General features: G+C 41.9%; 1 protein-coding gene across 3 annotated transcripts in view; it reads left to right on the forward strand.

Annotated features, from left to right (window-relative positions):
• The window catches only part of KDM5B (lysine demethylase 5B), a 136,448-nt gene that overhangs the window by 28,714 nt on the left and 91,176 nt on the right, over nt 1–16,558 (forward strand). For all 3 annotated transcript variants that reach the window (XM_033917480.1, XM_033917478.1, XM_033917481.1), the window contains exons 5-7: nt 316–372; nt 8,084–8,218; nt 12,615–12,711. In XM_033917480.1, coding sequence (XP_033773371.1) covers nt 316–372; nt 8,084–8,218; nt 12,615–12,711 — 289 coding nt within the window. The remainder of the gene's footprint in view (nt 1–315; nt 373–8,083; nt 8,219–12,614; nt 12,712–16,558) is intronic.

A 16,558-nucleotide genomic window follows, 5' to 3' on the forward strand; every position in this document is an offset into this window, starting at 1 on the left:
ACAGGAACTGAGCTCACGGGGATGGGACAGGAACCGAGCTTGTGGGGACAGAAAGGTGACAAATTTTTTTTCCCTGTGTCATTCTCTAATCTGGAAAAACTGAGCTTTTTGGGATCTGTTATTTCAAGGTGGACTCTTTTTCTTGCATTTCACAAATCTGTAAAGAAGCAGAAAGCTGTATACAAGCTGCCAATAGAAAATATTATTTCTGTTTGAAAATTGAAATCTAATTTCAGAAGAAATCTGACCCTTAATTGGCTGTTATGGAGATCACACTATCTTTGTGAAGTAACTTTCCAATTTCTCTTTCATTAGGCACCTGACACTTATCCCAAATTGATGTATTTAATGGATCATGCAGCTCTGGAAAAGGTATGTTCTTTTATCTAAGTTGTATTTTCTTTAAATCATAAAAAAGCAACCCTTTACATGAAAGTTTATTTTTCCAGTACAGGTGTTAATTCTATGATTATTGTGACTGCCTTTCTGTTCCAGGGCTTTGTTATACAGAATTGCACATTTTTGTATTTTGAAACAGAATCTCTATCCATTGTGCTCCATAACTATAGTTTCCCCAGATGCTTCCTTATTGAAAGTTGAAGTGATATGGCTTTCCAGGGACAGCCAAATATCTCTTTGCTTGGGAGAATCAGATGAACCAAGTTTTATTGTTGCTTCCCATTTCCTTGACTTCTGCTGATGTGAGGCAAAAAATGGGTAGGCCATGCTACTGTCTGTGTGGCTTCCTACATGTGCTGGATGAGACACTGCACTTGGAAAGAAGCCATCATGTTCAACATGTGGTATTTTCCTTCCCTTTACATGTTAATGTTGTGTGCTTCTATTCCTGGCCTCTTGGTGTCATTGATAAGTTTCTTACCTACTGCATCCATGATCTGAATTTTGTCAAGTAGCCAGCTCTGCCATCAATCCACCTTTGGTACCCAGCATTAGCTGGGAGGTAGAATGACCAGGGAAGGCGATGAAACTATCATGCAAGTGGCAACCTCCATGAGTCATTCATGATTTGGTACTTGAATACCGAGGACTACCTTTGTTCTTGTAGTTTTGACATAAGCTTCCTTTTCCAGTTCTGGCTTTACTCTTAAGTTATTTCTCTATTAAGAAGTTCTCATTCATGCATCATTGCAAAACAAGGTAAAAGCTAAGTGAGGAATTTTAGTGAATGAAATGTGAATGTGGATTCCTTGAATAAATTTTTTTCCCCAGAGATGAACATTTTCATTGTAGCTGCATTTTATTAGGAGTTAAGTCTTGGATTCTAGTCCCCCAGTTCAGTCCAAAGAGATTGATTGAATTTTGATTTTGCCTGATTAAATGCAGGGAGGTGTCCTATTTTCTGAGGGAAACAGGAAATACTACTCCCATATATACAATGGTACAAAACCAGAATGGTTGTCTTCGAGTAGTCCTGGTCCAGTGGAAGTAGAAATCCTGTTACATAAGCACTATTTAACTAAATTTCTTTACCAATGTGATCCTGCTAATTCAAAATGAATGAGCAGATTTATAGGTATTTGTAAAACATCGTATTCCTTAGTTTTCATTTGTGAAAGGTGTCTTGGAATTATGAAAACCATTGTCAAGGCTATTCCTTTCAGTAATAACTGCATCTGCCCTGTTCTGGTACTAAAGTGAGCTTGAAGCTTTCATGGAAAGAAGGTATATATTTCAGTCCTGTACCCCGTGTTCTTCAACCTTTTTACACCTTTGGAGCAGCAGAAATAAAATAATTATTTTGTGGACCGGCAAACTACTAGGACTGTAATAAAAAAAAAAAAAAAACATCTCCACCCCATCCCCACAGCTCAGTCCCCATTCCGTCCCCATGAACTCGGTCCCCATCTACATCCCAGGTCAACCGCGTGCAAGAGCCACTGTGTGCTGTCCCAGCAAACAAGTGCAGCTGGTGCTGAAGATAAGGAGCAGCCAAGCCAGAAGGAAGATGGACACTAATTCTTCATGGACCGGCAGGAAATCTTTATGGACTGGCACCGGTCCATGGACCGGTGGTTGAAGAACACTGCTGTAGCCCATGAATCATCTTTTAGAGAAAACACCCACTTTGGTGATGCACCATCAAGCATAGCGTGCAGGCAACAAAATAGCACAAGACCTGCCATCCTGGAACAGGCCAAAGATCTGTCAAGCCCGGTGTCCTGTGTTCAGGAATAGCCAGTCTAGATCACAAGTACCTGGCAAACTCCCAGAAAGAATGTAGACTCTATGCTGCTTAAGCCATAGATAAGTTGCAACTTCTCCTTGACTTGACTCTGCTTACTAATAAATGAACTTTTCTGATTGAGGAGGATATGTGTCAGTAGTACATACATATATAATGAACCACAAAAGGTTCAGTAATAAGTCAGCATGTCATGGGCAAGGTATTACTCTTTTGATACAATGCCTGTTATGTATTCTGAAAACCAGATACAACCAGATGAGAACTGAAAAGACCAAAACCTTCTGTTACTGCAGCTAGTCCAAAAATTACTCTGTGCCAGAATTTCAGGGACATCGGCATCATTTTGTCACTGTGAAACCGCAACAAAATTTTCTCCATGCCCACAAATCTCAGAGAAGTGTCAATTCACAAGCCACCATTTTTTTTTAAAGACATCTTTCTACAGGTGAAGATTTGAAGTTTTTGGGAAGCCAGAGCACTAGAGGAAGTTCCACCATAGAAAAGAGGTGAAGGCCCTGGGATTGAAAGCATGAAATGTTACTATATGGGTTTCTGATAGGTATTTGTAACCCAGATTGGCCACCGTTGGAAAAAGGATACTGGACTTAGATGGTCTGACCCAATATGGCTATTCTTATATTCATATGTTTCTATTCAAAGTAACAAAGTCAGGGTGACTGACCCATCTTGGATGTCCGAATGCATTTATAATATCCTTTCTCTTATTTATCTCAAATATCCTTTCACTTATTTATCAGAACAATTGGCTGTCATTGCTTATAGCGACGCAAGCAGTGAAACTGGACCATACCATCTCCAACCTGCTGATAACAACAAGCGACTTTAAAACTTTTTGTAAAGAAATCAAAACCCATCTGTTCAAAAAATTTATACAGATGTCATAACTCTAACCTGGATTCCCCTCAGCATAACTCCCCCCATCCTCCCACCTTCACCAGTTACCCTTCTCCTCAAAGCCTCAAGCATGTCAACTGCTTCCCTAACTATATATATATACTGGAACTGCACTATCTCCTATTTGTACAGCATCCCGAATTGTAAACCCACAGGAATAGCCCAATCTTCCCTGCTGTATCCCATTCCCTAAACTGTACTGCACCATTCTTCTTGTAACTCTTCTGAAAGTGTCCAGAAGTCTCTTGGTAATTATCCTGGAAATGTCCAGTTGTCTCTTTTGTAATCCGCCCAGAACTGCAAGGTTGAGACGGAATAGAAATCAGTAATGTAATGTAATGTAATATTCAAGTTTGCTCTCATCACTGAAAGTACCAAGATTTCTTTACAAAAGCAATGCAGCTAATTGTGTCTTATCTTTTGGTCTTTTCTAGTCCCCAAGATTATTTGCCTTTTGCCTAGCAGTGGCAGGGGCATATCTCAGGGAACAAGGAGTACCATATATACTCTAATATAAACCAATCCGAATATAAACTGAGGTAACCATCCTCCCCCCCCCCCCTGTTCTGCATCCAGCCCCCTTACTCACTCCTTCCCCTGCCCTGTCAGTCGCTGCACTCAGCCTTCCTCTCTCCCTGCCCTACCAGGTTCTGTATCCTGTCCTTCTCCTGATGGCTTGCAGGCCTCCACTGGAGGGCTGGGATAGCAGGGATCCCTCCCTCCTCCTGTCCCAGCCGATTCTAATAATTTTTACCTCCCACCCGCTTCCCCCAAGTACCTTTAGAATCGCTGGTGGTCGAGTGATGAACTGTAGTAGGAGCGACCTTCCTTCACTCCTGCCCGTGCAGAGCTGCTAGCTGATTGGTTGCTTTGAGTCCACGGCAAATGGCAGAGGTTCAGGAGGGGGGCGGATTATTGCTGACCTGAATATAAAAAAGCCCCCTCCAATTTGTGGGCCTTTTTTTGGCCCAAAAATCTTGGTTATATTCAAGTATATATGGTATTTGTTCTTATCTTGATAACTTGCTAATTTCTGCAGAGGCACTAGATATACCCATTGTACCTGAATGTAACTTGAGTTACTATTGAAAAGCACTGAGCTAAATTTAAATGGATATTACTTAATCCCTTCGGACAACCATAGTAGCATTCAAACAGGTGTTTCTAATAAACACAAAGAAATCTAGTCTCATTCCCACTCAGTCTAATTTTGATGGCAACTCTTGTATCACTAGCCAGGGCAAAGCTTTTCTGCCAGAGGAAAGAATCTCTTCAGTAATTTATTGATTTATTTTTTTTAAATTTATGAATCACTTAAAAGAACATTTACAATATTGCAAAAGGTGAAGTGGGGAAATAAAAATAAAGTAGTGCAAAAAAACTCCACTTAAATGAAGCTGAGAGTCTGCTCAAATGGAAAAAAGCTTCAGGTTTTATCGGCAGAGCTCAAGCTCATCTCCCCCCCCAACCCCCCCACATCATTGGCTAAAAAACTTCCATAGAGTGACAACTCGCTGTTGAGTTAAAATAATTAAGGACTGAGAGATTTTGCAACTGAAACCACTGTGAGTGTTTAAAACAGTCTGTTAAAATGCCAACATTTCATGGCATTAAGCCATTTCTTAAGAGCTATTGTGACCTTGCTTGGATTTTTGGCCACCGCTGCTACACATTAGGCGGAAGGTTTCTTTGTATTGTCTACAATGACACTCCCAAGGTGAACCCTAGCATCCGGTAACTATGATTCGGGTTATTTTTCCCAATGTGACTCACTTTGCATTTGTCCACATTAAATTTCATCTGCCACTTGGCCACCCAGTCTTCCAGTTTCCTAAGGTAAGAACATAAGAATTGCCGCTGCTGGGTCAGACCCATGGTCCATCGTGCCCAGCAGTTCGCTCATATGGCGGCCCTCTGGTCATAGACCAGCGCCCTAACTGAGACTAGCATTACCTGCGTACGTTCTGGTTCTGCAGGAACTTGTCTAACTTTGTCTTGAATCCCTGGAGGGTGTTTTCCCCTATGACAGACTCTGGAAGAGCGTTCCAGTTTTCTACCACTCTCTGGGTGAAGAAGAACTTCCTTATGTTCGTACTGAATCTGGTTCAATTTTAGAGAGTGCCCTCTCATTCTCCCTTCCTTGGAGAGGATGTGCTGAGGATGGAGTCGGTCCAGAGAATGGCCACCCGGATGGTCTCGGGACTCAAGGATCTCCCATACGAGGAACGGTTAGAAAAATTACAGCTATACTCGCTCGAGGAGCGCAGAGAGAGGGTAGGCATGATCGAGACATTCAAATATCTCACGGGCCGCATCGAGGCAGAGGAAGATGTCTTCTTTTTCAAGGGTCCCTCGGCAATAAGAGGGCATCTGTGGAAAATCAGAGGCGGGAAACTGCGAGGTGACACCAGGAAGTTCTTTTTTACTGAAAGGGTAGTTGATCGCTGGAATAGTCTTCCACTTCAGGTGATTGAGGCCAGCTGCGTGCCTGATTTTAAGGCCAAATGGGATCGACACGTGGGATCTATTCACAAGGTAAAGGTAGGGGAGGGTCATTAGGGTGGGCAGACTGGATGGGCGGTGGCCCTTATCTGCCGTCTATTTCTATGTTTCTATTTTTCTAACCTGTCCTTATCTACTAAGTCTATTCCCTTCACTACCTTGAATGTTTCGATCTGTTCGAGGGAGAAGAGGCCCAGTTTCTCTAATCTTTCACTGCATGGCAACTCCTCCAGCCCCTTAACCATCGTAGTCGCTCTTCTCTGGAGTAGATCTGCCTGCAATATTTCACAATCCGCATGCGTTTTAATAATTTTGAACAGTTTAGTGTCATCTGCAAATTTAATGGAGGACTGCAATCAGCAAATACAAATTCAATATTGCTGAGACAAAAAAGACCCACTACTCTCACAAAATAGAAGACAAAAACTTTGATATAAAAAAAAAGCCCTTCCACCTAATGTGTGCCATGAATACACCACCAAAACTAGGTCTGGCTGATATCATCTCCCAACCAAATGCACAAATACTGGTTGATTTCTTCCTAAAGATGATAAATGTACTAATGGAGGTTGACAAGGAACCTGTCATTGTCCCACCAGTTTACATGCCTCCCCTATTGTCAGCAGATCCCTGCATAGCTGACAAAAATTGAAACACCTTCAAACCTTTAATTACCTCTGACACTGCGTCACAACAACAACAAAAATATTATCCAATCACTGCAGTATCCTGGATTCATGTTCCACGTTTTTATTAGCAGACGCCCCTGGAACAGTCTTCCAACAGCCATCAGGTCAGAACCTAATTACCTTTGATTTTGAAAGAAACTGAAGACTTTCCTCTTAAAGGATATATACCTGTACACTACTAACAAATGTCTTTCTCAAACATAAGACTTCAGACTACTGTACTATAATTCTAGAAACTTCTTTGTTCTCTTCTACTTACCTACAGTTACTATTTCATAACTCACCTTGTATTCCAATATTCGCTATTACAGCTACTTAATATAATGTAACCTTTTGGAATTTTAAGTCACCTTGAACCTAAATAGGTATGAGACCCAGAAATCTTTGATTTGATTAGATTATAGGCATGGTAAGAAAAGAATTCTGGGTATCAAGTAACCCAGGTGACAGAAATTTATGCGTTGGTCCTGTTAGCATCTCTTTCATCAAGCACTTGAGGTGTGGCAAGGGTATGCTGTGGCTGCTTTTACTGTGGTTGCTTTAATCAACAGGACCCAGCCACTGTGGAGAGGAGAAGCTGGGAAACATTGCTGTATTTTGTCTTTAGCAAATTAGCAAATAGAATTGATCATAAAATGAGAGTAGACTACTCTGTACTTAATCATCTGTCATCATTGGCTCTTCTTATCTTTACGGATTAATCTAACCATTTCCCCGTTTCCTAAGCTTTCTGTTAAATCTCTTATTTTTTATGTTGATATTCCATACATAAGGGTCAATTTAGCTTGCCCTCTTGTCACCAAGCCAATAAAGTGTATATAAGATGTTTCTTGGTTAAGGATTAGACATGTTCAATATGGCAGATGGGGTTTAAAAATGTAATGGTGATGGTCTTTTCATTGGTAACTGTATTGGCTGTTGGCTCTTCTGGTATACTGTATATTTCATTTCACATTTCTTTTATTCTGCCAGTCCAACAGTGGCTGTGAATTACAATTTAAAAGTGCAATATAAAACACAGTAACATAATAAATAAGGCAGATAAAAGACCTGTGTGGTCCATCCCGTCTGTTCAACAGTTGAGTTCATTATCAAGATAATGATGAATCAGCAAACCAATCTTAAATTTTACTTGATAAGTTCTACTAAAAGATGTCTTCCCCTCCCCATGAGATATACAAGATCTATACTCGGGTGATATCAATGTGGTATAAAATATGCATACTTGCTTATGATCTATTCTTCAAAAAATTGTGTAGGTGACACTGTATACTTAGACTAAATATCCAAAAAACATGAGATCAAATTGAATTGAACAAAAAGAAAAAAAGATCTCCAAAATATATTTAAATTATGGTGTTTACAAACACTTGATTTTCATAGTGAAATTCACATACACTCAGAAATGTGCAATTCAGCCAAGAGCCTAAGCTCCTTTAGCCAAAACAATTATTTAGTAGAAAATGTGGTTTGCTTATTCACATAAATTATTTAGAAATATATTCAAAATGGCAAAATAAGGAAAGAAGACTTTTACTTAAATTTTGGGGGTGTTAACAGGTCCCCAAAAGTTAAGTAAAAGCTTGCTTGCATCAGATGAGTAGATTAGTGTATTTTTGAAACTTTGGTGCTAAATTATCTTGGAATACTGCTCTCAAAAACTGTTATTTTGCTGAGTACTAATTTCATATCCATTTGTTTATTTGATGTTCCAAGTATATTGAGCAAAAAGGGCTGAAATCAGTCTCAAGTACTGTGTATTTTGTTCTAGTGTCTACAGAAGCCTAATCTCACAAATGATGTGAAAGACAAAGAGTATAAGCCCCATGATATTCCTCAGCGACAATCTGTTCAGCCTTCTGAAACATGCACTCCTGCAAGGCGGGCCAAACGCATGAGAGCTGAGGTGGGTCCCAAACCTTTTTCATGGTGTACATCAATATAAGAATAGGGTGAGATACATGGGTATGCACACTTAAGAAGATAAGAACATAAGAAGTTGCTTCCACTGGGTCAGACTAGAGGTCCATCGCGCCCAGCGGTCCGCTCCTGTGGCGGCCCATCAGGCCTATGACCTGTGAAGTGGTCCCTGACTATTCCTATAACCTACCTCTACTTCTATCTGTACTTGTTTGGGATGTTTTTCCTGTAAAGAAGGCAAAGGTTGCAGCACCATTGGAAGTATGGAAGGAGAAAAAGTCTAATGAAACACACTTTATTTTATTTTATTTTTTTTTAATTTTTTATTTATAAATTTTCCATTCTTACAATATTTGAATCATACAATATATATCAATTATTACATATTCAAAATATTATCATTAATAATTCATAGTATTTAAAATGTACTATGATAAAGATTATACAATAACATATAAAATATAATTCCCACTCCCTTTTTATATAATATATTTCCATTAATTAATCAAATCCCACCCCATTCATATATAATTTTTATCATTGTGCTAAGAAGCTAATCATTAGAATAATTTGAAATAATAAATGAAACACACTTTAATCACAATCATACATTTTAGAAAAGTTGATGGAAAATGATGTGGGTAAACTCTCTTTTTTTCAAATTTTGGTTTTGTTTTTAAATTGCTCGTAGGTTTCCACAGAACTGACTGGTGGTTTCTTCTGAGTTTTGTGATACACCCAGAATGTTTGCTGCTTTGTAGGCCTTGGGAAGCTTAACTAGTATCTAATAGTTTGACCCACTGTAAGAATTTAGGTAAACTGTAATCTTATTGGGGCCTCAAGTATAAATTCTTTTTTTTTTTTTTTAATTCTTTATTCATTTTCACTTCAATTAACAAGTATACAATATGATATCTTATAATATACAAAATCACTTGTACATTCTTAACCATAAATCTTAAATACTTTAAATTACCCCCCCCCATCCCATCCTCCCAGCCCTCCCTATATCAATAAAATTCAATATGTATTATATCCCTTCTTATTATAAAATTTCAAACATTTAAAGGTGTCTAATCATTTGAATATTCAATCAATGGCCCCCATATCTTTTTAAACCTATCATAATTCCCATTCTGTAAAGCAAGAACTCTTTCCATTTTATATGTATAACATACTGAATTCCACCAAAAGGTATAGTTAAGTCTTGTATAGTCTTTCCAATTTCTAGTGATGTGTTGAATGGCAACTCCTGTCAATAATAATTTATTGTTAGATATTGAAATTTGACTTTTAAACCTCATTGAAGTACCAAATAAAATTGTGTCATATGACAAGGCAACAAAGTTTTCTAATAGCAAATTAATTAATTTCCAAAAGACATTAATACAAGGACAGAAATAAAATAAATGATCTAAAGTCCCTGCATCCTTATTACAATGCCAGCATCTATTAGACCTAGAAGAATCTACTTTTTGTAAACAAACTGGGGTCCAAAACACTCTATGCAATAAAAACAACCATGTTTGCCTCATAGATGCCAACATTGTAGACTTTAATCTCCAAGACCAAATTTGTGGCCATTGAGATGCAGAAATTTGGTGCTTGATCTCAATGCTCCAAATATCCCTATAAATTCATTTTTTTAATGCTCGGCATGTAGGCAGCAGAGATCTGAAACACAAAATCCAAACTGTGTGAGGCCCAAGATGGTGCTACCCAGATTTTACCATATGACATGGCTAGCTTGAAAGTCTGATATTGCATGCTCAAGGGAGAAGTTATGGAATTTTATTGAAGCAATTCTTGTAAGAAAATGTTAATGCAAGGTATAATTTTGGGTCCTCGTAATCAGGATGGCCTTGCATATCACCCAAACTAACTGTATCTGTGAATTGCATGAGCTCTCTAACCTCCTCCACTTGGCTGGGTGTGTCCTGTTGTGTGTCGCTGAGCCCAGGAAAGACTTGCTTTTCTGGATACACATCCCACTACATTGACTGATAAACAGATAGATCAAAGTACATTCTTTGGCATCTGCTTATGCTGCCATCTCTAGCCAGCTTTACTGGATAATGGTGCTCCCTCCAGCCCTGTTCATGATACCAATGATTATTAATTTTTATTTCACCAGAGACTCAGAGCTGCAGAACTAAGTTGCCATTAAAGCATCTGACATAACTTTTTCTAGAGATGCACTTGTACCCGTTCTACTCCACTCAGGATTTTGTAGACTTCAGTCATATCTCCCTTCAGCCGTCTCTTTTCCAAGCTGAAGAACTCTAACCTTTGTAGTCTTTCCTCATATGAGAGAAGTTCCATCCCCTTTATCATCTTGGTTGCTCTTCTTTGAACCTTTTCTAGCACCACTATATCTTTCTTGAATGCAATACTCCAGATGAGGTCACATCATGGAGCGATACAGGGGCATTATAACATTCTTAGTCTTGTTAACCATCCCTTTTTAATAATTCCTAGCATCCTGTTTGCTTTTTTGGCCGTTGCTGCACATTGGGCAGAAGGTTTCATCGTATTGTCTGTGATGATACCCAGATCCTTTTCATGGGCGCTAATCCCCAAGGTAACTGTGATTCAGGTTATTCTTCCCAATGTGTATCACTGTGCATTTGTCCACATTAAATTTCATCTGCCATTTGGACGCTCAGTCTTCCAATTTCCTAAGGTCCACTTACAATTTTTCACAATCCACATGTGTTTTAACAACTTTGAACAGTTTAGTGTCCTCCAATGAGAAAAATGACCATTTAACCCTACCCTCTGTTTTCTATCTGATAACCAATTCCTAATCCACAACTGAACTTTGCCACCTATCCCATGAGACTTTAAATTTCTCAGGAGCCTCTCGTGAGGAACTTTATCAAAAGCTTTCTGAAATCTAGATACACTATATCAACTGGCTCACCTTTATCCACGTGTTTATTCACACCTTCAAAGAAGTCAAGCAAATTGGTGAGGCAAAATCTCCCTCGGCTGAACCCATGCCGACTCCATCTCATTAAATCAAGTTTGTCTACGTGTTTCACAATTTTATTTTTTATAATTGTTTCTACCATTTGCCCAGCACTGAAGTGAGGCTTACTGGTCTGTAATTTCCCAGATCTCCCCTGGAGCTCTTTTTAAAAATCCGCATACCATTGGCCACCGTCCAATCTTCAGGTACTACAGACGATTTTAGCAACAGATTACAGATCACTAACAGCAGTTCAGCAATTTCATGTTTGAGTTCTTTTAGTGCCCTGGGATGTATAGTATCTGGTCCTGGCAATTTATCACTTTTTAACTTGTCGATTTGGCTTAGTATATCTTCCAGATTCACCAAGATTTCTTTCAGTTCCTTTATCATCACCCTTGAAAACCATTTCTGGTTTAGGTAGATCTCTTACATCTTCTTCCGTAAAGACCAAAGCAAAGAATTCATTCAGTCTTTCCGCTATGGCCTTGTCCTCCCTCAGTGCCCCTTTTGCTCCTTGATCATCCAACGGTCCCACAGATTCTCTCACAGGTTTTCTGCTTCTGGTGTACCTAAAAAAATTGTTATGAGTTTTTGCCTCTTTTTGCAAGTTTCTCTTCATATTCTTTCTTAATTGTCTTTATCAATGCTTTGTATCTAACATGCCAGTGCTTGTATTTCTTCTTATTTTCTTCATTTGGATCCTTTTTCCATTCTTAAAGAATGTTTTTTGCCTCTAATAGCCTCTTTCACTTCACCTTTTAACCACGCTGGCTCTCGTTTCCTCTTCTTTCTACCTTTGTTGATACGTAGAATACATCTGGTCTGGGCTTCCATTTTAAAATACCTGGTTTACAATCCTAACCTTTGCAACTGATCCTTTTAGCTTCTTTTTAACCATTTTCCTCATTTTATCATAGTCGCCCTTTTGAAAACTTTTGCGATGCTATTCCCAGTATCAGCTCAAATTTGATCACGTTATGATCACTTGTTTCCCAGCGGACATAACACAGCTAACTCCTGTACTATATCTTGCATTCCACTAAGGACCAAATCTAAAATAGCACCCCCATCTTATTGTGCTGACTCATTTTTCTAAGCGGGGCTCTCCCACTTCCAAGACCACTATTTCCAGATGGATCAGTAAGGCCATTTCATCAGCCTACGTTCTCTGCGGTACACAATCTCCTATTTCTGTTAAGGTGCATTCTACCAGGCCCTCATCGTGGGCCGAAGCTGAATTTCCATAATGAATATGCATAAGATGACTTTGCATACAATTGAAGCATGCATGCAAAATTTTGAAACCTGATTGGTTTGTGGCTCTCTAGTATTATGGATGGCAAGCTTTGCATGACTAGTTACCTCTGATATTAATGCTATATTTTAAAACCAGATTATTATTGCATAGGCTATCAATATCAAAACTGAGCCAGGTGAAGACCCAGAGGTTAGAACACACAATCTGAGGCGCAGAATGGGATGTGCAGATGTAAAGTGTAAGAATGGTAAGTAGAAAGACACAACAGGAGACAACTGTGTGGGCCTGAAGAAGTGTGTTGCAAGAATATGTGAGCCAGCCACTCGGGGCACAAAGAAGAGTGGTAAAGCTTATACATTCAGGGGTCCATGACTTTTCCTGCTTTTGTTTTTGTGGCCATCAGTGTTCTTGGTTTGAATGTTATGTTTAAGGGTAATAGATGAGCATGGGCAGCAAGGAAACAAAAACCCTAGTTCTGCTATGTCCTGTTTTTTTATTTAATTGCTTATAATTCAAGTTTCAAGTTTATTATTGATTTGATATACCACCTTATCATTTATTTCAAGGTGGTTGTACAATTTAAAATAGGGTAAAAACAAGTAATACAATTAACATAACTTAACAAAAGATAAATTACATGACTGGACAAACAGGTACGAATGGAAAGGAGAAGAACTACGATAGTTAAAGGAAAGTGAGGTACAAAGGGAAAACCAAAAAGACGGGGTCAAAGCAAATAAGTCCAATATAAATGGACTAGTAAAAGATAAAAGTTTTAAAAACCTTAAAAGGACACTCTTGAAAAGCATCTTTAAAAAGGAATGTCTTAAGAAAAGATTTAAATTTCTCGAGGTTAGTTATCTCTCTTACTGCATTCGGCGCCAAGTTCTAGAGGGATGGGGCAACTACTTTTGTAAGAAGGACCAACCAAAACTGTCCTGGGGACCCCATAGCCAGGTAGCTTTTCATGATATCCCAAACATACGAAACTGTGGAAATCCAATGTTCTTGATGCTTCTTTTATTCAGACGCGTCAAGAACATTGGATTTCCACAGTTTCATTTGTTTGGGCTATCCCTTTTCTCCTGTAGAAATTTGGGTCTTCTCTTCTTATTGTGACTTTTCAGGATATCCACAATCATAGTGCACAATGCAAACTTTGCTCAAACATATTTATTTCTTGTAGGTATCCAGAGTCCAACTGGCCTAATATGAATTTTCTGAATTCACATTATCCCAGGACAAGCAGGCAGGTATTCTCACTAGTGGGTGATGTCATCAGACAGAGCCCCGGTACGGACGTCTCACAAGCACGTGTTGCTTGTAGAAACTTAAAGTTTCTAGATGCCCGCACCGCGCATGCGCCGGTGCCTTCCTACCCGGAGATCCGGGCGTGTCTCCTCAGTTCTTTCTTTTCCGCGGAGCTGAGAAGTTCAACTTCTTCATGCGCTAGCTGAATTCAGTTAAATTTGCCTTCCTTGTCCGCGTTTTCGTTTTCTTTTAATTACAGTTAACAGTTCTTTTCTTTTTCAAAAAAAAAAAAAAAAAAAAGAAGATTATTTCCTCCGGCAGGTCGAACGGGCCGGCCACGTGGCTCAGGCCCACTGGCTTCGACCTAGCGGCGGAGATTTTCCGGCCTATGTCCCGGCCAATCACCGGGTTTAAAAAGTGCAGCAAGTGCCAACGCGCGATTTCACTCACGGACCCTCACTGGCGCTGTTTGCAGTGTTTGGGCCCTGACCACATCCCGAAATCGTGCGGGCCTTGCTCTACCCTTACGGCACGCTCATTCAAGCGGCGTTGCCTATTGTGGGAATCGATGTTCAAGATGGACGCAGCTAAGGATCCCTCAGCCTCCACTTCATCTGATACCTCCCCGGTTCGGGCGAAACCGGCATCGACCACTCCTGCATCGAGTGTGGTGAAACCGGCATCGCTCACCCCGACACCATCCACGAGCTCGACGTCGGTGCCTGCCCCGGTCTCCTCGGTTCAGGTACCTCTTCCTTCCACAGTGCCACCAATGGTCATCAAAGTGCCGAAAGCTACTAAGCAGAAGCACTCGGCCTCGAAGGAGCGCGATGTCCGTGCAGGAGGACCCCCTTTCGGTGCGGATCCCTCCTTATCGGCTTCGCTACGGTCCGTGCTGGAAGCTCAATTCGTTGAGCTCATGCAGACCATCGGACCCGGGCTCATCGCTGCCATACATTGTGACCTCCCGGTACCGGTCCAAAGGGGCGGTCCGCCCCCTCCCCCTCCCCCACACCGTTCGACCTCGACAACCGACGAGGACGAACGGGGGAGGGCGGCGATGCCCACGCGGCAAGCCTCGCTTACCGATATGCCGCCATTAGAACCCATTACGCCTCCGCGCCAACATGGGACCAGACCTCCGATCGATACTCGAAGCCCTGGGCATAGTCAGGAAGAGTTCTTCCGTACTCCTTACCAGACTTGGGTAGCATCGCAAGAACCCGCATCGCAAACCCAGTTGCGATCCACTGCTTCCAGCCCTATCCACTGGGGGCCTCGGGAGACCATGCGATGCACAGACGATCCCGATCCCCGTCCCGCCACCGAGACGGGCACCGATCGAGACACTCATCCTGGCACTCCTCACGCCATTCGGAGGTGTCACCGCAGAAAAAACTGCAACGTAGGGGATACTCCTCATCAGAGGTGTCCCCCCCGAGGGGCCCGGAGTACGAGGAGACACTGGTGCCCGATTCTCCTTGTCACTCCCCGATGTCCACGGACCTGGAGGCCTCCTCCTCCTCCAGCCCGTCCCACAGACCGACGCTGGCGGAACAATTGTCCTTCTCATCATTCCTCCGACAAATGGCGGAGGATCTGGATGTGACCCTTGACACGGGCTCCCGATACTCCAAAGAGTATCTGGACACCATGCATTTACCTAACCCTCCAACGGAGTCGCTTCGGCTCCCCTTGCATAAATTACTGGACCAGACCTTCATGCAGTGCTTCGAAACGCCGTATTCCATACCGGCGATCCCCAGCAAACTCGATGCTCGATACCGCATCGTGCACCATAAAGGGTTCGAGGGCCCTCAACTCTCCCACCAATCCCTACTGGTCGAGTCCTCCCTTAAACGCTCTCATCCCTCCCAGGTCTACGCCTCTGTACCGCCGGGCCGAGAGGGGAGAACGATGGACAAATTTGGTAGAAAATTCTACCAAAACTCCATGATGGCGTCACGGGTGCTAAACTACAACTTCTTTTTCTCTTCCTATCTGGAGTTCTTCTTGCCGGTGCTCCGCAAGTTCACTCCGTTCATAGACAACCAAGCTCGATTCGAGTTCGAGGAAGTGGTAGCCTCCCTCTCCCAATTACGCCTCCAGCTGATGCAATCCTCCTTAGATGCATTCGAACTCTCGGCACGCGCCGCCGCAAGCGCGGTAGCTATGCGTCGCCTGGCATGGCTCCGTACTATCGATATGGATCCCAACCTACAGGACAGACTCGCCAACGTACCATGTGCTGGAGCTGACCTGTTCGATGAGTCTATCGAAACTATTACCAAGAAGCTGTCGGATCATGAAAAATCCTTTCAATCCATCCTGCGGCCCAAACCCAAACCTCAACAGTCTCGACCTTCCAGGCCACCCCTGATTTACCAGCGGCGTTACATGCCCAGACAAACGCCTGCTACGAGACAGCCTGCGAAGAGACAACCTCCCCAGAAGTCTCAGCAAAAACCTCAGCCACCGGCGGTACCTAAGGCTCCCCAGCCCTTTTGACGCCCCCCCCGGGAGCATAACCTCGGCCTCTCCCATAGGGGGCCGCCTCCATCTTTTTTACCATCGATGGGAGGCCATAACCACGGACCTATGGGTCCTCACCATCATAAGAGAAGGATACTCTCTTCAATTCCACCGGGTCCCCCCGGACCATCCTCCAAGAGAGTATCCTTCAAGCTCGACGCAGACCGCCCTGCTTCTTCAGGAAGTCCAAACCTTACTTCAGCTTCGGGCTGTCGAGCCGGTCCCGTCAGACCAATTGAACCGAGGGTTTTACTCCCGGTACTTCCTCGTCCCGAAGAAAACGGGCGACCTGCGACCCATTTTAGACCTTC

Source organism: Geotrypetes seraphini, chromosome 13 (genome assembly GCF_902459505.1).
Source record: "Geotrypetes seraphini chromosome 13, aGeoSer1.1, whole genome shotgun sequence".
NCBI classification, from domain to species: domain Eukaryota; kingdom Metazoa; phylum Chordata; class Amphibia; order Gymnophiona; family Dermophiidae; genus Geotrypetes; species Geotrypetes seraphini.